Raw genomic sequence first — 23,784 nt, forward strand, 5'->3', positions numbered from 1 at the left:
AGGGACCCCGGGGAATACAACCTCAAGCACAGTAACAATTTTGGACCAGGCACTAGCTAGCTGTCCCTCAGGCTCTAAAATCATTTTGGGTGGGGATTTTAATTGCACATTTGAACCCCTCGGTGGGGATGACCCTTTGGGCATTGAGGAAGAGGACTCTAGATGGTCCATCCCGGCACTGACACTCGCCCCAATCAAAAAATGGTCACCAAAGGCAATTCAGATCAACGCTCTCACAGTGGAATACAATCTAAGAGCATTAAATGGTAGGTCACATTCTGACCGTGCGGGAGCAATGACTTTTAATAGGCTTAGTGGCCCGTCCAGAATTGATTATATTCTATTGGATGTCACCTTGTGGTGTGATCTAATAGATATGGTGGTGGTACCCTCACAGGACAGCGATCATAACCCCCTGTGTATGAAGTTGAGGTGGGGCAAACAAAAAGGTCGTGGGAAGAGCGCCCCCCTGAGGTCAACCAATGAGGTTGTCCCATTCAATGGCAATCGTAGATTGAAATGGGACAAGGTTCAACTTCAGGTTGAAAATCTGGCAAGGATTCGGGCGTATGTAGTAGACCTGACCAGGGAGTTGAGGGATCTCGAATTGGCAACAGATAGTGCCGAGGGGTCATTATTTGCATTGGCCTATAAACACACAGTTGAGGAAGTAGGGAAGTACTTTGTAATCCAGGGTAAGAATGCCAGCAAGGGGATAAAACCGCCAAAAACCACTAACCCCTGGTATTCAGACATGTGTAAGGAAAAAAGGAAAGAGTTAACTCTGGCCCTACGAAAAAAGAGTCAACCCCTAGTTAGAGTAGCCAGGAAGGACTGTGCAAGAGCTTTGATGCTGGCCAAACGCGAATGGGAGGAACAATTTTGGCAGGATCTCAAATGTTCCTCCAAAATGAAGAATTCTTCGTTGTTTTGGGACATGATTAATAAGGCTAGGCAGCGTACCAAGCCCCCAACAGTTAATCATATTACAAGCCAACAATGGTTCGGCCACTTTTCTGCTCTGTATGGTGGTTTGGAAGGGATTTCCTCCCCCCCTTCCGATCCTGTGTGTAGGGTCCCCCCTAGTATGATGTTTGAAGATCCATTTTTGGCTTCAGAGGTGGTATTGGCTATTAGACACCTGACCCCGAAGAAGGCCGCTGGCCCTGATGGGATTCCAGGGGACCTTCTTCTGGAAGAACCCGAAGCTTGGGCTCAATTTATTGCCATATTAATGAACTTGATTTCTAGGGGATACCCCGTGCCAGACTCATGGAAGGGAGCAGAGGTGATAACAGTGTTCAAAAAGGGTGCCAGAGATGACCCTGCCAACTACAGACCGATCAGTCTGATTGACGTGATCCAGAAGGTGGTTGGTAGGGTCATCATCATGAGGGTAGGTGTCTGGATGGAAGAGGAGCATGTTCTCTCGCAGTTTCAAGCCGGATTTCGCCAAAAGGTGGGCACGATGGACCAGGTCTTTCGCTTCTTTGCGGTCTATTGGAAGACGGTTACCATCAATAAAGGTAGTTTATACCTGGCTTTCATAGACCTCAGGATGGCGTTCGACCTGGTCCCTTGTGCAAGGCTGTGGGAAATCCTAGAGAAGATGGGTGTCCCAGGACCGCTTTTGGGTTTCATTGTGAAACTCCATGAGGGGAATTATGCGAGGATCAGATGGGGTACCCAAGGTCAACTGACAGAGAGGATACCCGTGAAGAGGGGTGTACGCCAGGGATGTGTGATGGCACCAACCCTGTTCTCTCTCTTTGTGAATGGAGTGGTGGATCATCTGAGAGAGGACTCGGCAGATGCGCCATCACTGGCAGGGGAAAAAACACCTACCCTACTCTTCGCAGATGATTCCATTTTGATCTCAAAAAACCCCGCAGGTCTCCAAAAGCTCCTGAATCGTTTTAGTGCATTTTGTACCGATAGAGGTCTTACCATCAATACCTCTAAAACAAAGCTCATGGCCTTATCACCCTCGAATAGATTTAGGAACAATCTTTTGCTCAATGATGAGCCTCTGGAGCTGGTAGACTCCTTTGATTATTTGGGTGTTAGGGTTAATAGACGGATGAGCTGGAAAGATCATTTGGCCAAAATGTTGTTGAATCATAAAAGAGTTTCTGGGGCGGTTCTGAGAGAACACCGGGAGTCCACGAGCAAACCTGTAGCACCAGTTCTTGCAATTTATGAGGGGCAAGCATTACCATCCGCCCTGTACGGCTCTGAATTATGGGGGTTTGAGAACATAACGGAGTGGGGTATATCTGAAAATAAATTTTGAGAGATTTGGTAGCTCTTCCTCCTTCCACTCCGTTAACCCCATTACGGTTAGACCTGGGCAGGCGTTCCCTCAAAGATCTAGCGGGCTTGCGCCAATTACTTTTTTGGGTCCGCCTACAAAGGACCAAGGAGCTTCACAACTATGCAGCAGTCTTAGACGAACTGATTTTTCTCAAGAACGATTTGTGGCTGAGCCAATCTCCGCCTCCCAAGCAAATGATTAAGAAGTTGTATTGGGATTGGGTTCAGCAGGAGATTCTTTGTAGAGATACAGGGGGGCCCCTAACTGAGCGGTTCTTGACGTTTAAATGGTCTAGGAAATTCGAACCATTTTTGGACTTTATAGAAAAACCCCTGGATAGAGCGCTTTATCTAAAGGTTAGGTTTGGGATTCTCCCGGTGAATGATTTTATCTCTAGGTGGAATAACCAGGGGGGATTAACGAAATCTTGCCCGGGATGTGTAGCTCCTAACGAGTCTCTGGCGCATTTCTTTTTTGCTTGTCCCGCATACAGGGTAGCTAGGAGCACTTGGTTAAAGCCTTTATGTAGGGAGATGGGCCTTAGATGTCATAAAATGGCCCTGCGGTACTTTGCACTGATACGTCCTCAACCGCCATGGTTTGTGGGGTAGTTAAATACCTGGCCAGTGCTTGGTTGACACGCATGAGGAGTGCCAAGGCACTGTCTTATCCCACTTAATCGCTCCAGGTATCCTGCAGACGCTCCCCCAAATATGTGACAATGTATTAAATGTATAAATTAGTAAGCGGAAAAATTAACATGTTTTGACGTTGTAATAAGGATTGGTGGGTTTTCGTTTTTAGTTCACTGTATTGTAAAACTGTATACTTTTATGATGATTTTTTATCGAATAAAGTAAATTACTAGTACTAATACATAGCTGTACAAGTATACATTAAGAAAAAGTGCGCAGCAACCGTAAAGCGAGGAGCTTCACATGTGTGGCCTACTTCCCATCAGTATCTGGTGGGGGGTGGGGGGGGAGGTCTGCTTGGGCGGTCCAGCTTGTTTTGCTTGTTTCCCGGGACATCCAAGCGTACGTGCATCTTTCAGAGTGGGGGGGCCTTCAGCATTGCTGACAGGGGCCGAGGGCAGCTCTTGGCATTTTGCGAAGACGACAAATATTTTCTTGCCAGGTGAGTTTCTACCTCCACACGCACCTCCGGAGAAAGACGAGAACCCGCCTGAGGGAGACGGATTTCCAAGATAGATGGTCAGGTCAGAGTGAGTGCCAGGGGGGGGATGCCTATCTGGAGGGCCAGGAATGTGGTCCTGCCGAGCCAGGAGGGGTTGAGGCCAGTTTGAAATACACCAACCCCCCCCCCGTCCCCCACACCCCTTTGGCTATAAAAAGGGACAGTCGGGGCTGGTTGCAGTGTACTCTTGTGCTCTCGCCACACCAGGTACATCTGAAGCCCAGGGGCCTCTCACCAGCCGCCATCATGAATCGCTTTAGCAGCCAATCAGCGTATGGTTCGTCAAGCAGGGGCTCTGCATTTGGGGGCGAGTCCTTCAGCGTGGCTAGAGGGGTGTACAGCTCTGGTGGGGCTGGCTTTGGGGGGGGCTCCTTCGGTAGTGGCGTTGGAGCTGGCTTTGGGGGCGCCTCCTTCGGTAGTGGTGCTGGGGCTGGCTTTGGGGGGGCCTCCTTCAGCATGGGTTCTGGCTTTGGGGGTGGCTCTGCTTTCAGCGCAGGGGGTGGCGATGGCGGCCTCATTGGCAGCGGCGGAGAGAAGCAGGTCATGCAGAACCTCAATGACCGCCTGGCCTCCTACCTGGACAAGGTGCGGGCCCTGGAGGCGGCCAACAGCGAGCTGGAGCTCAAGATCCGCGACTGGTACGAGAAGAACCAGGGCAGCGGCAGCGAGCGAGCGAACGACTACAGCAAGTACTACGCCACCATCGACGACCTGCGGAGCCAGGTAAGAGGGTGCGAGGGGGCGAGGGTGAGAGGGTGCGAGGGGGCAACATCAGCGGCAGCGCGCGCGTGAGCGACTGCAGCAAATACTATGCCACCATCGACGACCTGCGGAGCCAGGTAAGAGGGTGCGAGGGTGAGAGGGTGCGAGGGGGCAGCATCAGCGGCAGCGCGCGCGTGAGCGACTGCAGCAAATACTATGCCACCATCGACGACCTGCGGAACAAGGTAAGAGGGTGCGAGGGTGAGAGGGTGCGAGGGTGCGAGGGGTCAGCATCAGCAGCACTGCCGGCCCTGTCCGAGGTCCCGGAAATGCTTAGCTGCTAGAGGCGCTCCCTAGCGCTGGGACGGGACATGTGTACTTGTAACTGGCCCGAGATGAAAGAAGGGCAGAGATTAGCAAATACAGTTTCAGGCAACACTGTGCGAGGGATGAGCTAAGACAACGGCGGTAGGATAGTTTATCATTGATTACATAAAATGAGTTATTTCGAAAAACAGGGCCGTCGTATTCACGAGTACAGAGTGACTGTTCCTCCACCCTCCCCTCTATAGATAGATGGGCGCGCCCAAAAATGTACAGGGTGAGTGCGCCAGGGGGCTGGCCAGGCTCCTACAGCCCGTGCCCAGCTGAGCCCGGACATGATCGCTGTGGAAATCATACCACAGGCCATGTGACATAGGATCCATTCTCCTCAAGATTCAACTTGTGGAAGCCTTAACATTAATGTGTCTCTTCTGAGCAGTGACCTGAGAGGCAAAACAGGCGTCAGGAGTTCTTTACACGCCCAGGTATTTTAGAGCAACATTACAGTCTATTGAATTAAACACAGACGGGTTTTGTACAACTGGTATTGTAAACTCCTATGTTTGAAAGTGTTTTCATACATGATATTGAAGAAAAAAAGAGTTTTGATGAAATACAATGTTTGCCAAAGATCTCACAATTTAAGGGGGAGCAACAATTAATCCAGGTTTTTCTGGTTTCACTTTGAACAAATCACCCAGTAAATGAGTATCTATTTGTCATCCCTTATGCTAAGGATTTGTTTCTTCAGTTCCAAAGTCACCAGCTCTGGCCCTAATGCCACATCCTGGGTAGAAAGAGAGGGAGGGAGGCAGGAAGAAGCCACATAAAAGCTCGGCTTCTTATAGGCTCGAGGGTCCAACAGGACCCTGAGCTGATCAGAGCCAGGCTTCAAGCTCGACCCTCAATGGCTCGCCCACCTCTATTCCCTTCCCCTTCTCTCTCCTATGTTCTCTGCGCCTGGCCCTAGGTACTGCCGATAACTCTCTATATATTCTTTATTATTTTTCACTACCCCTTCGCACCTCTGCCCCTGCCTCCCTTTAACTCCCTCTATCTAGGTCTTTCCCTTTTCTCTCTCTTACTCCATCTGTTTGTTTCATCCTCTCGATCTACAAACAGCGCCACTGGAATCATGTGATTCTGCGGCGTCTGCGTTTTCCGCATAATTATTGATTTGCCGCATTTGCCATATAATCCACCATTGTTGCATAATCATCAGATTTTAATAAACAATGTCTTTCTAGCTCAAACAAATCCAAAGTTGCTAACATGTTGTGGAATGTGTTCCCGCGCAGTGGAAGACTCGTCGCGAAAGTTGACTGATTATTTTTCTGTCACTTATTGCTGTATTTTGTGGTTGGACTGGCTCTAAATCTTTGACCAGCGAGGGTTACCATGGTTAAATATGACAAAAATAATAAAGTTATAGTACAAAAAATGTGCCTCATCATGCCAAATAAATTGCATTTTCTTGCTGCATAATTTAGGGCTTCCCTACCTCATAAATCCAGTGGCACTGCACAAAACCCAGGTTGTATGCTGTGCACGTGAAGAAACCCGGGATCTACAAGGGAATTGAATTAACGGTGGTGGGGTGCAGTAAAAACAATGGGGCAGATTTACAATAACTGGCGCATCTCTGCATATTAGCAGAGCTGCGGCAGTTATTTTGCGTCACAGAAAAATAGCCGTGCGCCACCGTGGATGCGCCGCATTTGCAATGCGGCGCACCGTGGTTCAAGGATGGAAAGATGCGTGACGCATCTTCTGACGTATAGGCAGCGCATTGCTGGAGTCATGTCGCAAGCATGACGCAACTCCAGCAATGGCTAGGAATGCTTATTCCTAACATGCTGCGTCACTTGAAGCAGGCGTAAGGTTTTGACGCAGTGGCGTAGTAAAAGTAACTCAATGAAATGCGTTACTTTTACGAGGCTTTCCTAAAAGGAAACGCCCACCCTGCATACATTATACCTGACGCAGGTATAATGTAGCGCAGGGCTTTACAACGTGACGCATCTCACTAGATGCGTCACATTGTACAGGGCAGATTTATGAGGTTTTGCCGTAGGGAAGCGCAGCAGGCCTTCCTGCTGCGCTTCCCTACGGCAAAAGAAAAGGGCAGGGATGCGCCGTATCTATAAAATGCGGCGCATTCCTGTCCTTTTCCCCTCCGCCGGCGCACAATGGGCTGCCTGCGCCAACGCAGGCACCTCTGCACCATGGTGCAAGGGTGCCTGCGTTGCGGAGATGAATATTTTTGTACAGGAAGGGAAACCTTTCTGTACAAAAATAATCACAAGAGGTTTTTCCTCTTTGTGTGGGTGCTGCAGAATGCAGCACACATAGAAAAAGGAAAAACGAGGAGAAATAAAGATATTTCTCCCCGTTGCGCCTCCCTTACGCCTCCCCTGGGGAGGCGGAAGCTTTTGGCGCTGCCTCAGATCTACGATTTCTCGTAAATCTGGGGCAGTGTCAAAAGGCCATGGATGTTGCTGGGAACGCCCCCAGCAACACCCATTGCACGCCCCTTTAACGCAGAACACTGCGTTAAAGGGACTGATATTTATGAGGCAGCATTCAGCCAAAAAAAGTGGCTCAGTGCTGCCTGATAAATAAATATCACGCAGGCTTCTGCGCCACGGAACGTCACAAAAAGTGACGTTCCGATGGCGCAACGGGCCTCATAAATCTGCCCCTGCATATGTTGCATAGTGGCGCATTGTTTACGACGACGCTGCGTCACAGAAGTGACGCAATGGTGTTGGACAGATGTCGCAAGGGGCTTGTAAATCTGCCCCAATGTGAGCCTGACACCCAGTTTACAAAAGGAGAGGTGGGCACTATGGGCGTGGCCAGCGCGGTACATTACTTTCTGTGCTGTCATGAGTAGCTCATGCAGGATGGCTTCTGTCAGGGGGGCATCACACCACCCCGAACACCCCAAATACCAACCCCACCACGATAACTCCGAACACTGAGCTGACTCAATTTAAGGGTCCCTTCAGAATTAGCATTAACCTGAAACGTGAAAAGCTTCGATCCTTCGTACTCCACGTCGTGAATGTAGAAAGCAAGATCTAAGAATCGCTCTTATCTCCCAGTGAGACAATTACCAGCAAGAGCTTCTTGTTTTTCGAAGCATTGTGGGTGATGTAGTTCTCGAAGAGGAAGCTGCGGTGTTGCAGTCTTAATTCCATAGGATGGCACAGGAGAATTCCCACCTCATAAGAAACCAGTGGCAAAGAAGAAACTATAGAGAGCTTTTTGGGTAGCACCCCGCCACTGAGTTCGTATTCCTACCCACTAGGGTAAGAATCAAACGAGATTGCTTATGGTGAAGGCCCTGTGATCATTTGCCAAAGCACCGATCGTCCCGTGCCCCGTCTTTTTATAATGCTACGAAACTACAAGACTGTTGTGCCAGGTGGCACTAAAACTTGCTTTATGTAAGGTGCACTGGGGAGGTGATAGGTGGCACCGAGTTACAGGCCCGGCTCCAGGAAATTTTATTTGGGTGGGCCAAGGATGCATTCGGGTGGGCAACTGCGGGCCAGATTTGTCACTTATATGTCTACCCAGGCCTGCTTCCGGGCCCTCCTTTATCTCTCCTTAGTCTTACAAGTGTTCAGTAAAACGCACTATTTTCTAAAAGTCATCACTCTCATAAAAGTGTTTTTTTCCATGTAATGTCCCTTTGATGGGAAGAGGAGGTTTCTGAGGTGGGAGTATCAGGCAAGTGACACTTCTTGGGCTCCCTCATGACCTCCTCCTCAGATTCCCTCACTGCCACCCTCCACCATCGCCCCTCATCTCTCCGTGGCCCCCCCTATTGAACTCCTCCTCGAATTCCCTCACAGCCACCCTCCACCAGCGACCCTCTTCTAACCTTAGCCCCCCATTGACCTCCTCAGATTCCCTCACTGCCACCCTCCACCTGCGCCCCTCATCTCTCAGTGGCCCCCCCCTATTGAACTCCTCCTCGAATTCCCTCACAGCCACCCTCCACCAGCGCCCCTCATTACCATAGCCCCCATTGACCTCCTCCTCATATTCCCTCAGTGCCACCCTCATCCCTCACCCCTCATCTCTCCATAGCCCCCCTATTGACCTCCTCCTCAGACTCCCTCACTGACACTCTCCACCAGCGACCCTCATCTAACCTTAGCCCCCCCATAGACCTCCTCCTCAGATTCCCTCACTGCCACCACCCACCTGCGCCCCTCATCGCTCCGTGGCCCCCCATTGAACTCCTCCTCAAATTCCCTCACAGCCACCCTCCACCAGCACCCCTCATTACCGTAGCCCCCATTGACCTCCTCCTCATATTCCCTCAGTGCCACCCTCATCCCTCACCCCTCATCTCCCCATAGCCCCCCTATTGACCTCCTCCTCAGACTCCCTCACTGACACCCTCCACCAGCGACCCTCATCTAACCTTAGCCCCCCCATTGACCTCCTCCTCAGATTCCCTCACTGCCACCCTCATCCCTCACCCCTCATCTATCCATAGCCCCCCTATTGACCTCCTCCTCAGACTCCCTCACTGACACCCTCCACCAGCGACCCTCATCCAACCTTAGCCCCCCCATTGACCTCCACCTCATATTCCCTCACTGCCACCCTCATCCCTCACCCCTCATCTATCCATAGCCCCCCTATTGACCTCCTCCTCAGACTCCCTCACTGACACCCTCCACCAGCAACCCTCATCTAACCTTAGCCCCCCCATTGACCTCCTCCTCAGATTCCCTCACTGCCACCCTCCACCTGCGCCCCTCATCTCTCTGTGGCCCCCCTATTGAACTCCTCCTCGAATTCCCTCACAGCCACCCTCCACCAGCGCCCCTCATTACCGTAGCCCCCATTAACCTCCTCCTCATATTCCCTCACTGCCACCCTCATCCCTCACCCCTCATCTCTCCATAGCCCCCCTATTGACCTCCTCCTCAGATTCCCTCACTGCCACCCTCATCCAGCACCCGTCATCTCTCCATAGCCCCCCTATTGACCTCCTCCTCAGACTCCCTCACTGCCACCCTCCACCTGCGCCCCTCATCTGTCCGTAGCTCCCCCATTGACCTCCCCCTCATATTCCCTCACTGCCACCCTCCTCCAGTGTCCCTCATCTCTCTTCTCATCTGTGACAAAGGCATAACCCACTGAGTTATCCACATAAAATGCAGTTTATCTTCATTTCAAAACTACCAACAGACAAATGATTGCTCTCCAGCAGGATCATAAATCACCAGAGTTATCTGGTCCTTTTTTATTGTAAATGAAGCACACAGGAAGTATGTTTCTTGCTGGGCCTTCCCTGATTTTAAAAAGAAGAACAAATAGCCACACATTCTCTTACCTGCTGGTTCCTCGTCATAGCTCGGTCTGATGAGCAGCTGCAGGGGCCAGGAAAGGTGAATCAGGATAATCAAACTTTTTTTCTCCTGAAAAGAAATATCCATGCAGCAGGAAGGTTAAGGTTACCCGGTGCCAAAGAAAGGATCTGTCCCCTTCCCATGCCCCTATTTTACCTGCACGAGTGGGTGGGGACACAGCCCTTCTTTCTAAAAGGAGATGCGTGATTGGGAGTGAGAGAGAGCCCAGGCCCAGTCACGCAACTCCTAGAACAGGAAGAAAAACAACGTTCGGAGGAACGTTTTCAATGAAAGTTGCCAATTTCTACTGACCTTCAAGCAGGCACTGCCAGGGCCAAGGCTCATGTTTGGGTGAGCCTGACCCACCCAGCCCACCCTCTAGAACCGGGCTGGCTGAGATATATAGTCCCCGATGTTACTCGTTACGTGGCCCCATTGCATCTTCTAGTCCCCCCCCACCGCTGGAACACACAACTCAACAAAATATGGCCACCGCCTCATTATTCGAATTCAAAACCATACACAAAAGTCACCCCATCTACTTACGATGCCTCACCGACTCGGCTCGCAAACTGGGTGCCAGTAACGTTAATCCATGATGGTGTTGGTGTTGTGTGTCACTTTAGATACCCTTATATAGGCTTTACGTATCATGCCCTTATATAGGCACAACTCACATTGTCCTTATTGAGGCATAGATTTACAGTCATTATTTAGGCATTAGGAATGCAACCCAAATACAGGCATGGTCACCTACATCCATCCATCCCACGTCACAACGGGATCTTAGAAACCAGCCCCTTAAGCCGTTGGAACTTTCCCTGCTGGGATTATTGATTTCTCCAAGAACTCATCTATTATGCATGAACTACCATTCCTTAGGGGTTCATTCATGACGTCTTCTTCTGCCGACTTTACGTCAATGCTAACATTCCTAAGCACCTTCAGGTAGAAATATACCTTCACTTACCATGGCAAGTGTCGGCTCGATTTAGCTTGATGCTGCTCGGCTCGCCACGGCAAGTTGGACGGAGTTCGAGTCCCCACCTGACGCACTGAACAGATGCTGTCTTCCCTGCACACAAAGATTACAGTGTTCCAGTGTTCTGTCTCCCCTTGCGGGGTTTCAGAGTTCAAGACCCGGGAAAGAGATTCCCACCTCTCTCATTCTAAAGGTATGGAGTCGATTAGAACCTAGAGGGACTCTTGACAGACAAACTTAGTAAAAGCTATACTATAAGAAAACAGCACCTACTTCTTGCCTCTTACTACACTTAGGTTAGGTACACTGGGGTAGAACTATTTAGAAGCACCAGATGAGTATTCACATTATAGCCTGTGTTATTTATATATGTATGTAAATATGTGTCATAGCTAAAACGACAATGCTATTGCAGTATTACTTCTTTCTACTGCTTACGCTCTGCATATTATATCTTGCGTACTGTCTAACGATTGTAGCAGTTCATATCTCTTACACGAGAACTAAGACTGTTCAATAAACCCCTTTTTATTGAAACGCCCGTCTTTCTATTTCTGTGTAACTCTGCAGAAACGAAGCATACACTATTGACTGAGTGAAACTGTTATCTATTGTTTCCACGATTCTGAGACACGTTCCGATTCTAAAGGGAAACAAAGTTGTCATGTTTATGTGGTTATCAGAAACTAATCCCTTCTTGTTCATCTAGTGACCTCTGAGTTAGCTGGCACACACAAGTAATTAAGTTTAATATACTCGATAGGGACATACTGACCTTAGTCCTATGCTAAAACTATAGTGTATATTATTCCAATGCGCAGAGCCTATAAGGGAAATAGGAACTATTCTTTATTGATTACAACCGCTCCCTGGCCACCGAGCCTCCGTCTTCTAACCCCAAATATTAATATTTCAGTAATTGCACGTGGGCACTCCAGTTCTTTCGTAGTACGTCACACTTGTACGCGCATGACGTCACCATGCACTTCCGGCTCCCTCTGTACTGCCATTTGTTGGTAAGCAGAGCACATCTGTTCAAAAGACTGTAGTGTATAAATATCAATTTGCTGATCAAACCCTTTCTTGCCTTCCAGATTGCCAACACTGACAACGTGCGCTATGTGCTGGAGATCGACAACACCAAGCTGGCAGCGGACGACTTCAAGCTGAAGTGAGTTTGAGCTCAGGGCGAGCGTCCTCTAGAACATTCTACCCATTGGAGAACTTACTACGCAGCCTAGCTGCCAAGTTTCCCGGGTCCATGCGTGATGTGCTGCTCTATTCCAGATGTTCTCCTTTGAATTCTGGGACTTGTAGTCTTGTTTATTCCATTTTAAAGCAGGCCTACAAGTCCCAGAATTTGAAGTACAAAAAACAAATGGGTTAGAGTACCTCATCAACCTAGAATACTTGACAGGGCTGCCTTCTGCTGAGAGCACCACCTCCAATACAGTTTACACAAGATTTTCATATAGCTAACAATTCCCCACTCCTCAATCAATCAATCAATCACTGCATTTGTAAAGCGCGCTACATACCCGAGAGGGTCTCAAGGCGCTGGGGAGGGGGGGTGCTACTGGTCGAAGAGCCAGGTCTTGAGGAGTCTTCTGAAGGCCAGCAGGTCCTGGGTCTGTCGTAGGATTGTGGGGAGAGTGTTCCAGGTCTTGGCGGCGAGGTAGGAGAAAGATCTGCTGCCGGCGGTGGTTTTTCAGATGCGGGGGACTGTGGCGAGGGCGAGGTTGGCTGAGCGGAGGCTTCGGGTGGGGGTGTGGAAGCTGAGTCGGTTGTCGAGGTAGGTGGGTCCGGTGTTGTGCAGTGCTTTGTGTGCGTGGATCAGGAGCTTGAAGGTGATCCTTTTGTTGACGGGAAGCCAGTGCAGGCCTCTCAGGTGAAGTGTGATGTGGCTGCGGCGGGGGACGTCGAGGATGAGTCAGGCCGAGGCGCTCTGGATACGTTGGAGTCGTCTCAGGAGCTTGTTTGTAGTTCCTGAGTAGAGGGCGTTCCCGTAGTCGAGTCTGTTGGTGATGAGGGCCTGGGTAATGGTTTTTCTCGTGTCGAGGGGGATCCATTTGAAGATCCTGTGGAGCATACGGTGGGTTTTGAAGCAGGACGCGGAGACGGCGTTGACTTGCCTGGTCATGGAGAGAGTGGAGTTGAGGATGACCCCCAGGTTGCGTGCGTGGTCCGTGGGTTCCGGGGCTGTGCCTAGTGACGTGGGCCACCAAGAGTCGTCCCAGGCTGATGGGGTGGGTCCGAGAATGAGGACCTCCGTCTTGTCTGAGTTCAGCTTCAGTCTGCTGTCCTTCATCCAGTCGGCCACGGCCTTCATTCCTCTGTGGACGTTAGCTTTGGCGGTGTGGGGATCTTCGGTGAGGGATATGATCAGCTGGGTGTCGTCGGCGTAGGAGATGATGTTGAGGTTGTGTTGTCGTGCGACGTGGGCGAGGGGGGCCATGTAGATATTGAACAGCGTCGGGCTGAGGGAGGATCCCTGTGGGACGCCGCAGATGATCTCAGTGGTTTTGGAGCGGAAGGGTGGGAGGCGGACGCTCTGGGTTCTGCCGGAGAGGAAGGATGTGGTGCAGGCCAGGGCCTTCTCTTGGATACCGGCGTCATGGAGGCGTGCTGATAGGGTGCGGTGGCAGACCATGTCAAAGGCTGCTGATAGGTCCAGGAGGATGAGGGCGGCTGTTTCTCCTTTGTCCATCAGGGTCCGGATGTCGTCAGTGGCGGCGATGAGGGCGGTCTCGGTGCTGTGGTTGCTGCGAAAACCGGATTGGGAAGGGTCCAGGATATTGTTAACTTCGAGGTAGCGGGTCAGCTGTTTGTTGACAATCTTCTCGGTCCTTTTGCCGGGAAAGGGAGCAGGGAGATGGGCCGGAAGTTCTTGAGGTCCTTGGGGTCCGCCTTGGGCTTCTTCAGAAGGGCGTTGATCTCGGCGTGCTTCCAGCTTTCTGGGAAGGTTGCTGTCTCGAAGGAACAGTTGATTGTTTTCCGGAGGTGGGGCGCGATGGTTGCGCTGGCTTTGTTGAAGACGTGGTGAGGACAGGGGTCTGATGGGGATCCGGAGTGGATGGAGTTCATGGTTTTGATGGTGTCTTCGTCGCTGACGCTGGACCAGACGGTCAGGTGACTGGTGCGAGTGGTAGTCGCAGGGGTGGTGTACTCGGTGGTGGGTGCGGGGGGGTCGGAGTTGAAGCTGTCGTGGATGTCGGTGATCTTGCGGTGGAAGAAGGTGGCCAGGGAGTCGCACAGGTCTTGAGATGGCGGGATGTCGTTGGTGTTGGAGCTGGGGTTGGAGAGTTCTTTCACGATGCTGAAGAGCTCTTTGGTGTTGTGTGCGTTGTTGTCTAGGCGGTCCTTGAAGGCGGTCTTCTTGGCGGTCCTGATGAGTTGGTGGTGTCTGCGGGTGGCGCTCTTGAGGGCTGTGTGGTTGTCTGGTGTTCGGTCGTGGAGCCATTTCTTCTCCAGCTTCCGACAGGTGTGCTTGGAGATCCGGAGGTCCTCGGTGAACCAGGCGGCTTTCTTGTTGGTGTGGTTGGTTGTAGAGGTCTTGAGAGGAGCGAGGGTGTTGGTGCAGTCGTTGATCCACTGTGTGAGGTTGGTCGCGGTGGTGTCTGGGTCGGTGGGGTCGGTGGGTGGTCTCAGGGCGAGGGCGGTAGTCAGTTGGTCCTCGGTGACCTTGCCCCAGCAGCGGCGTGGTAGCTGTTGGGTGCGGTGGTGTGTGGTGGGTTTTCCTGCCCCAAATCTGGTCATTATGGACAGTGTTTCTAGTCCTGGACTTCTGTGTCATAGCCTAATGCATTCTGGGTGTTGAAGTCTTATTTTGTTCCCATAGAACTAATTTGACAAGCAGCCCTGAGCTGACCGGATACAGTGTGTGTACTGACCTGAGTGAGGCTGCCAAGCTACACACAGCTGGCTCCTCAAAGCTCAGACAGTCCATACATATTCTTATTGAGTCACTGGTCTGATAGTGTTTATTTGAATTGGACGCTCTAGGAATTTGGTCAGGGCTCATATCTTTAACATCAGGATTTATGCCGTCCTTAGCACCTGTTTCCATAAACCAGTGTCAGTTCAGCCTCACCCCCCATGGCAGATAACATGCACCCTTCGAATACATGCGGAGCCGGCTCCTTGATGGAGAGTGATAATGCAATACGTTATATTTATATAGGTGAATACGTATATAGATATGGTATCCTTGAGTGCCCCTGAAGCCCGATTCTAACTAGTCTGATGTAGTTAAGTGTGATAGATCTTCCTTACACAACATCTACGACTTTCAAGTGCAACTTTAAACTTTTACAGTGGCAGGAGATGCTAACTTTGTCAATCTGAGGAACAAATCTTCCTAAGAAGCTATCCTATAGAAAAAAGGAGACCATTGCTACTTTCTTGTCCATACAGTTGTTCCCCTTGTTTCTCTCACATCTAAGGGGATACAGGGCACCTGTGTTATTAGCATAATACATAATTCAGATCAACCAATTATTCTTCTATCACGTTAGAAAAATATAATTCCAGGAACCCAAAGAGTATCTTAGAAGCCCACAAATGGTGCGATGAATGCCATAGTAGCCAAGGCTGCCTAGTCTTGGTTCTATCCCATCTACACAGCCTGCCTTGTTATCTCACTTTTTTAGATTCTTTTTCATCCTTGGTCTCTCTGTTCGTTCGCTATCTTTAGCTTTCTTCTGTTTCTATTTTTTGCCTTCTCTCTTTTCTGCCTGCTCTCTTTTGCTCTGGGTCAAAGTTTGATGGTGGAAATTAAGTCTGAGTCCCAAGAAATGAGTGCTGGTACCCACCACCTGCACAAATTAAGCAATGGTTACTATTAAGGTGTTTCAACCTGTCAGCTGAAACTAAGGTCTAGGCCTCTTGTTCTGCCTCATTGGCTAGATTTACAATGCTCCTAGAGGCCTTAAGATGACTTGTGGGACTGGGAGTTTGTTAGGTGTGCCACAGACAATGTACAGTAGTGTACTGTGGTGATGCCTGAGGCCTGCATGCTCTTGTAACCTGAACGACCTCCTTCCCTATCTGTCTTTCAGGTACGAGAATGAGCTGGCCATGCGCCAGAGCGTGGAGGCCGACATCAATGGGCTGCGCCGCGTCCTGGATGAGCTGACCATGTCCAGATCTGAACTGGAGATGCAGATCGAGAGCCTGAGCGAGGAGCTGGCCTACCTCAAGAAGAACCACGAAGAGGTAGATGGCAGACCCAGTGCTTTGTTTCTTGCTAAGCCATGGCCCATCAATAATACCTTTGTCCAGCACAGGAGCTCTTGAGAACCACTTCCCTTGGAGTGTGCCTGACTCTTATTATATAAGTGTGATTGGCCCCCAGTTCTCTTTTTAGGACTCCTGACTCTATTTTACACCTACATCTTTTCTACAAAAGACAAATAATGAAGGTATAGTGTCTGCGCAGGGGTAAGTTACTGGGGAAAGCGGTGACCTTCTAGCAGGGGAGCGAGCTACTGAGAAACGCCTGATCTGGTTCTTAGAGGGTGTGGCGTCTGTTCGGCACTATGTTCTACAGGGAGGGAGAGTGTGCCGTGTGTATGTTGTCTTTTGAGCTGTGTGTTCTCCAGGCAGTGGCACAGTTGTTTGGGATGATGTCTTTGGTGGGTGAGAATGTGATCAGATATGAGACAGTTCTCTATTGCAACATGGCTTCTAGAGGCCAAGGCAGACGTCTGTGTCGTTGCCTCTTTTCATAGATGGGGTCTAGTGGTTCTCTATATGATAGTGTGTTTTAATGGCATAAATTACATTTGTAGATGTATATGGCATGGCTTATCACCCGTGAGGGCATCCAGGCGCTGTCTATGGGTACAGGGAGATTAAGTGACTTTGCCCAGAATCACTGGATGTTGAGCCAACTTCGAGGCTCGAACCTGGCTCTCGCGTTATACTTACCTAGGGATTGCCTATGAAGGTCTGTAGTCTCCTGTCCGAGGGTGTGATCTATACATTCAGCAGTTCTAATGATGAATGACTTGATCTTTCTGGTATTGTACTGCATAGGCTAAGGGCAAGGTCTGTTGGTAACTAGTTGTACCAGAAACACGTTCCGGGTATTGAATTGTACTGGACTCGTGTGCGTGGCCCATTTGGTTATAATGTGGGCTCTTGGTGTCAGTTTGCATCAATAGGGCGCATTTGTGTTCTTTGGAGTTTTATCTAGGGAGTAGCATGAACACAAGGATGTGGTCTAAACAGGAGGCTGCTGGGATAGTGTGAGGGTTGTATAGTTGTACTTGTATGGTCTGAAGAGTGACAGCTACTAGCAGGATTTAGATTCTGCAGGAGGTGTGTGGTCTGGGGGGAAGATGCCTGTTATAGAGATAAAGGCAATGGTCTTATTTGAGGGGAGTGGTCCTTATTAAATAGTAAGGTGAAGTGTAAAGGGCTATAACGGGGGTTGGATCTTGGTGGAGGTGAGGTTGTCTAAGGAAAGAGAGTCCAATGTAGGATGCAGGGCTACAGTGAGAGAAGGTGTGAGTCAATGAATGGTATTTTGTCCAGTGACAGACTGTAGTCATGTCGGAGGGGTGTGGACAAGTGGAAGACGGTGCTGTCTAATAGGACGACCTGTGATGTCATGTTATGGATGTCGACTTGCAAGAGGAGGCATGGTCTAATGAAAGCCAGTGTCTTCAAAGATCTGAGACTGTTTCCAGGGCTTTAATGATTAATTTCTTTAGGGTGGATTTAGGGTTCCTACAGATATATGATCCTAATTCCCTCTAGTCAATTCCCATGGCATCCAATTTAATATCTAGCTTCCCCCAAACCCTCTACATGTGTATTTAGTTCCTGTCCATATGATCTGCAAGCCAATGGTCTTCTTGCTCTGCACAGGAGATGATGGCAGTGAGAGGCAATGCTTCTGGTGAAGTGAGTGTCGAGATGGACGCTGCTCCTGGACAAGACCTCACCGGAGTCCTGAATGCAATGAGAGGCGATTATGAGGCACTGGCCGAGAAGAACCGCAGAGAAGCCCAGGCCCAGTTCTTGAAGGCGGTAAGAAGCTTGTTAAAAAGGCACATTGTGCAGTGTAATATGGTGAGCAGCCTGATATGCAGGCGCATTTCACACTTGTTGGATACTAACAAAGCTCTCCTCTCGCTTTTGATCCGTTGACTCAGTCTGAAGAATTGAAAGCGCAGATCACTGAGAACGTGCAGGCGGTGCAGTCATCGACGAGTGAGGTGACAGATACTCGCCGCACTCTCCAGAGCTTGGAGATCGAGCTTCAGTCCCAGCTGGCCATGGTACGTATGTCTCAGATACCGTGTGATTCTCAGAAGTAGAGGAATACACTTCTACTCACATGAGTGTATACTTTGAAAGCTCTCTGTTTATACCTAGGTGTAGACTTTTTAAGTAATCTGGATATATTTCCAATAATATTCCTAAATACTTAGGACGAAAAAACCTAATTTCAGCAGCTTTCCCCCAAAATATAACCCTGCATATTTAAAATTCTTAAAAATAGACAATACTTGATATCATGATATGTTAATGGGCAGGATGTGGGCAAACACTTTCAAGAATTGCAACATCTTCATTTTTATTTTACTCACATTACAGCCTACCCCACTAAGTGGCACAAGAAATGGGTAAGCTTTGTGGGCATGGTGCCTCACAGTGAGAGGTGCAGGGTGTGCAGCCATTAGTATGGTGCATATACATCACAAACAAAAGGATGCTCTCAACTTGAGGTGAACTTTATGAAATGGCTCTGGATTCTCTGCCAGCCTATTTGCCATGGTTGTAGTGCTCTGGCCTGTTCTGTAACATGCTGGGTTCATCTCTTGACAGAAAAGCTCCCTGGAACAAACCTTGGCAGAGACAGAAGGACGCTACGGGACACAGCTCATGCAGATGCAGCAGAAGATCAGCGGCCTGGAGGCGCAGCTCATGCAGCTCCGCAGCGACATGGAGCAGCAGAGCTATGAGTACCAGCAGCTCCTGAACATCAAGACTCGGCTGGAGATGGAGATCGAGACCTACCGGCGTCTGCTGGAGGGAGAGTTCGGGTAAGAAAAGCTTTTATAGATCTCTCACAACTCTCTTATAAGGGGCAAGAATTGTGTACTGTAAGGATATCAATCCCAGTCAACAACGTCCTCTTAGACCTTATTATAGTGACACCAATACACGGGGCATATCAGCAACAACCGGTGATAATTATCGCTAAGCGCACTTAGCGCTAGGATAATTATCGCCGGCTATCGCTGGATTCTATCGCGGAGATAGCGTGCTATCAGCAACGCATATCTCAAAAGCGATAGAAATCCAAGCGTTAGCTACAAAATAGTGCGATTATCGCTGGAAAACCGGCGATAATCGTACTGCAACAGGCGATACCTTGCTGATAGGGCAGGGTGGACTTAGCCATGTAATCCACTTCCAATTGGATTACATGGCTAAGTCAGATTAAAAGCAGGTGTACAGAAACCTGCGTTAAGCGCGGTTAGCGATTCTTTTAATATCGCGAAGCAGGTTAGTGATTTCCTTGTTAATTGGAGAAATGTCAATTAGCGACATTCTCCACGTAAGTTTGGCAAGGTACGCCCACTTTGCATCTCATTAGAGATGCAAAGCTGGGCGTTATGGGAGAGGGCGCTAAGGCAAGGATTCACGCGATGGCGTGACCTTGCTGATAAGGCAATAAAATTATCGCCGCTTTTCGGCCGAAAACGGCCGCAAAAGCGGCGATAATTTTACTGCGCCGCCTTGATGATATGCCCCCACATTCTCAAGGTGACCTCATAGAAATGATTGGAGTGCCACTCATAACCCTTTCCAACAACTATATAGACTTTGATGGGTTGTATGTCAGACTAGCGAGGATACAAATATAGACTTGTCAAAATACAGTGGCCTAAATATCAACTAACAGAATATCGTGAGGGTATATACTTACATATACCTGGAGCTAAACATAGCAAACCTATATACTCCTCCGATCACAATATTCTGGTAGTCAATTTGTTTACCTGAATATTCTGTCAGTAAACGCTTTGAGTGCCACTCATACTCGCTTCCAATGACCCCATCAGCTTTAATGACAGTCATACCTAATTCAAATGTACCTCCAGACTTTATAGGAAAGCACCCCATACACATTCTCAGTAACTCCACAGATGTTATTTGGACGACCTCTCAGCCAGCAATAGTGGGCAGTTGTATTTTGATAGATAAGTATCCACAGGAAATGTTCTTTGAGTATTTATCCAAAGTAACATCAGTGTCTGAAGTGGAACCAATGCTCAGCATCAGTATCCCGAACCTCGTATGTGAAGCCTATGTGGTGCTTTAAACATAGCAGCATCAATGTCACAGGCCTAGGACACTACATTCATTCTGCTCATATTAAGCATAAAGGACATTTCCTCAGTGAAATCATGTCCCTGAATAGGCCGCAGTGGAACCTTACACATCCTCATGTATGCCATACGTATGATGACGTCTCAGCCGTAGCCCAACTCCTATAGAGGTAGGTTTTAGAAAATAGGAGGACTGTGCTCTTTGCGTGAGCTCTCATCATGCTTTCTTTATTACTGTCGTCTTACGAGTCATGTAGCCAAATTGGGGTAAAGAATGTTTTCCCTATAATTGGTTCCCAAACTCTGTGCCTTAAAATGGTAATGTACAGCCTGCTAGCAGCAGGAAACCATGACCTCTGCTAATTTTCAATATAGCAAAGAAGGTCCACAGTTAATAAAAAAATAAAACATATGATTTTCTCAACAGCAGCACCAGCCAATCATCTTTTCAGATGGAGTCTACTAAAAGTTCTACAGTGTCCTCGTCCAAAAGCTCCACCACAGAAATGAAATCACAGACCTCGTCGGTGGATTCCAAGAAAGGTATGCAAGCATTTCCACATCAAAAGGTTGCTTTGTTTCTCCATGTTCAGGTTCGAAAGCAGTCATAGCCTAGTTGACATCATCTGTGGATGGCAGAGCATGCCTTCATAGGCAGGCAGAGCTCTGGGAATGCCATAGCAAACACTTTCTTAACTCTAAAGTGCTGAGTGTAAATCCTGTTTGATGCACGGGCGCAGACATTTGTTTAAAGAAAGTGTGCCGTCCGATCAAATGGGGAGCAGTAGAGAGTAAACCTGAAAATATAAAAGAACAGGTTTGAAGTAGTCTGTTTTCTGTTTTAATACACATTGCTAAAAAGTAGAGGAGATCTGGGAAAGGGGGAAACAGACGGTAAGAAGAAATTGGACAGGTTGTGGAGGACGGAGTATAGAAACCATGAACGAGCGCCTAATCAATCAATCAATCAAATCACTTGTAAAGCGCACTACTTACCCGTGAGGGTCTCAAGGCGCTGGGGGTGGGAGGGGGTGCTGCTACTGCTCAAAGAGCCAGGTCTTGAGGAGTCTTCTGAAGGTCAGTAGGACTTGGGTCTGCCGTAGGTGGGTGGGTTGGGTGTTCCAGGTCTTGGCGGCGAGGTGGGCGAAAGATCTGCCGCCGGCAGTCATTCTTTGGATGCGGGGCACAGCGGCGAGGGCGAGGCCGGTGGAGCGGAGCTGGCGGGTGGGGGTGTAGAAGCTGATTCGTCTGTTGAGGTATGCTGATCCGATGTTGTGGAGAGCTTTGTGTGCGTGGTTGAGGAGCTTAAAGGTTATCCTCTTGTTGACGGGGAGCCAGTGCAGGTCTCTCAGGTGGGGTGTGATGTGGCTGCGGCAGGGAATGTGAAAGATCAGACATGCCGAGGCGTTCTGGATGTGTTGCAACCGTCTCAGGAGTTTGGCCGAACTTCCTGCGTAGAGGGCGTTTCCCTAGTCCATCAAACAAGTCAAAATGGGTTTGGGTCTCAGGGATTAATTTTAATGACCACTCAGCACTACACTCCCCGAAAGTAACTAAACACAATACAAAAAGTAATGGAGGGTCAAAGGTATGAAATTCACAAGATACGACTATGTAATGGAGCTAGTGATATTGGTTCGCTAGACAGGGTACATCATTCATAGTTTTTGAAAAATACCCATCAGTAGCTCTTCCTGGGCGCCCTTTTCATCATGTGGGTTCCTTCTAACCATGAAGGATAGGAAAAGAGTTTAGTCATGAATGACAACATAGGAACCAGTGATGGTATAACTGGGTCACAGGGGGCTACTGAAAAGCAGTGCGAGTAAAAAAGTGAAATAGTGCAAAAGTGCAAAGTAGTGATATTAAAATTAGATAGCTCTGAGGAAAGTACTTATTTATTTGAGACCTCAAAGTCTCTAAAGCTTAAAAAGAGCGAAATTGGTAGTTTTAACTAATAGCTACCAACAGGTTGGTCGACATGTTTCAGCAGGAATTACGGATCACACTGGTATCCACTGCATTCTTCAGGACCTGTGTCGCTACTGCTAGTGTTGTGTAAAGAAAATATGAAAAAGGAAAAGGTATCACCTGGGTATTAGTGAAGGATCATTCTCCCAGCATATTGTGCAGGAGAGTACTGCCTCACCTCACCTGGCAAACAGCTCAGGTAATTGAAGCACCGCTCTGTCCGTCGGTACTTCCAGCGTCCCTCTGGCTGTAAGGGGAGGTCAAGTAGTGATATTAAAATTAGATGGCTCTGAGGAAAGTACTTATTTATTTGAGACCTCAAAGTCTCTAAAGCTTAAAAAGAGCGAAATTGGTAGTTTTAACTAATAGCTACCAACAGGTTGGTCGACATGTTTCAGCAGGAATTACGGATCACACTGGTATCCACTGCATTCTTCAGGACCTGTGTCGCTACTGCTAGTGTTGTGTAAAGAAAATATGAAAAAGGAAAAGGTATCACCTGGGTATTAGTGAAGGATCATTCTCCCAGCTGTGAAGTCCGAAGGAGAACAAACATAGTCGAAAACAAGGGAAAAACATATAATTAGTATATCTACGGTATCCAAAACAATTACATGGTATACCATATCTATAAAGAGAATTTATGAAGCAATCCTTGGTAGTGCTTTAATTACTACATGGAACTACAATACCTACATATGATATGTAGTAGGGCTCCCACTTACCATATTGTGCAGGAGAGTACTGCCTCACCTCACCTGGCAAACAGCTCAGGTAATTGAAGCACCGCTCTAGTGGAAAGAGAGAGACACATACAGAGACACGTCAGCGAGCAGCTGACTTCACACATAATCACAAATTGTACTGGTGTTAATAGTAGGTCAGAAAAGCCAAAAAACCCTGGCTAAGGCAATGGCCGCAGTTGAACAAATGGCAAAGATCAGACCCTCGATGGCCTGAAAATGTGTTTAATGACAATTAAGCCAGTGCAAAGAACAAGCATATCTGTTCCTAAACATTGAGGTATAGGGTCCGCCTGCACCTCATTTTATAATTACTTATGCATGTATCACTTAGTCATTAGAGAACTGCCACTAGTACACATCGTGACAGGATCCCTGCTTGTGAGGTTATATTTTAGCAGGTTATATTTTAGCATCAACACTCCAGCTATTATATTAGAGCACATTTCGTTAGTAATACCATCATCTGGGCGGTATCTGGTTAAACTGTAAACACATAGGCAGAGCGCCAGTACACAACACCCGCAATGACGCTTTTTGAACATTTTCTGAAAACTGCTCGCGTGTGGGTCATAACCAGCAGCCCAACGCGAGAGAACAAACAGAGCTCTAGTGCGCCGTGAGTCAAATGTCAATTACCGCGCTGAGGGTTTAAACTCCACAAAGGCAGCAGAGCTCGATAGTTAATGCAGAGCTCTGGTCCTCCGTAAAACAAATAGCTCTTACCGCGCTATGGGATTGAACTCTACACTGGCAGCAGCGCTCAATGGACTCTGGATAAACAATGCGCACACTGGTGGCGAGCGCGCACAATGGCATCCTGCTA

The 23,784-nt window shown here is 48.6% G+C and overlaps 1 protein-coding gene across 2 annotated transcripts in view; it reads left to right on the forward strand.

Moving 5' to 3' along the window:
- Window positions 1-3,684: 3,684 nt before the first annotated feature.
- Window positions 3,685-23,784, forward strand: part of LOC146808691 (keratin, type I cytoskeletal 47 kDa-like) — a 28,499-nt gene continuing 8,399 nt past the window's right edge. The window contains exons 1-7 of one of the 2 annotated variants that reach the window (XM_085615502.1): window positions 3,685-4,234; window positions 11,992-12,068; window positions 15,955-16,111; window positions 17,771-17,932; window positions 18,058-18,183; window positions 18,734-18,951; window positions 20,675-20,787. In XM_085615502.1, the coding sequence (XP_085471628.1) occupies window positions 3,758-4,234; window positions 11,992-12,068; window positions 15,955-16,111; window positions 17,771-17,932; window positions 18,058-18,183; window positions 18,734-18,951; window positions 20,675-20,787 (1,330 nt within the window). In that variant the 5' untranslated portion in view covers window positions 3,685-3,757. Of the gene's footprint in view, window positions 4,235-11,991; window positions 12,069-15,954; window positions 16,112-17,770; window positions 17,933-18,057; window positions 18,184-18,733; window positions 18,952-20,671; window positions 20,788-23,784 lie in introns of both variants that reach the window. The other variant, XM_085615501.1, reaches the window with a different exon arrangement.

This window comes from Triturus cristatus, chromosome 7 (assembly GCF_964204655.1).
Source record: "Triturus cristatus chromosome 7, aTriCri1.1, whole genome shotgun sequence".
NCBI classification, from domain to species: domain Eukaryota; kingdom Metazoa; phylum Chordata; class Amphibia; order Caudata; family Salamandridae; genus Triturus; species Triturus cristatus.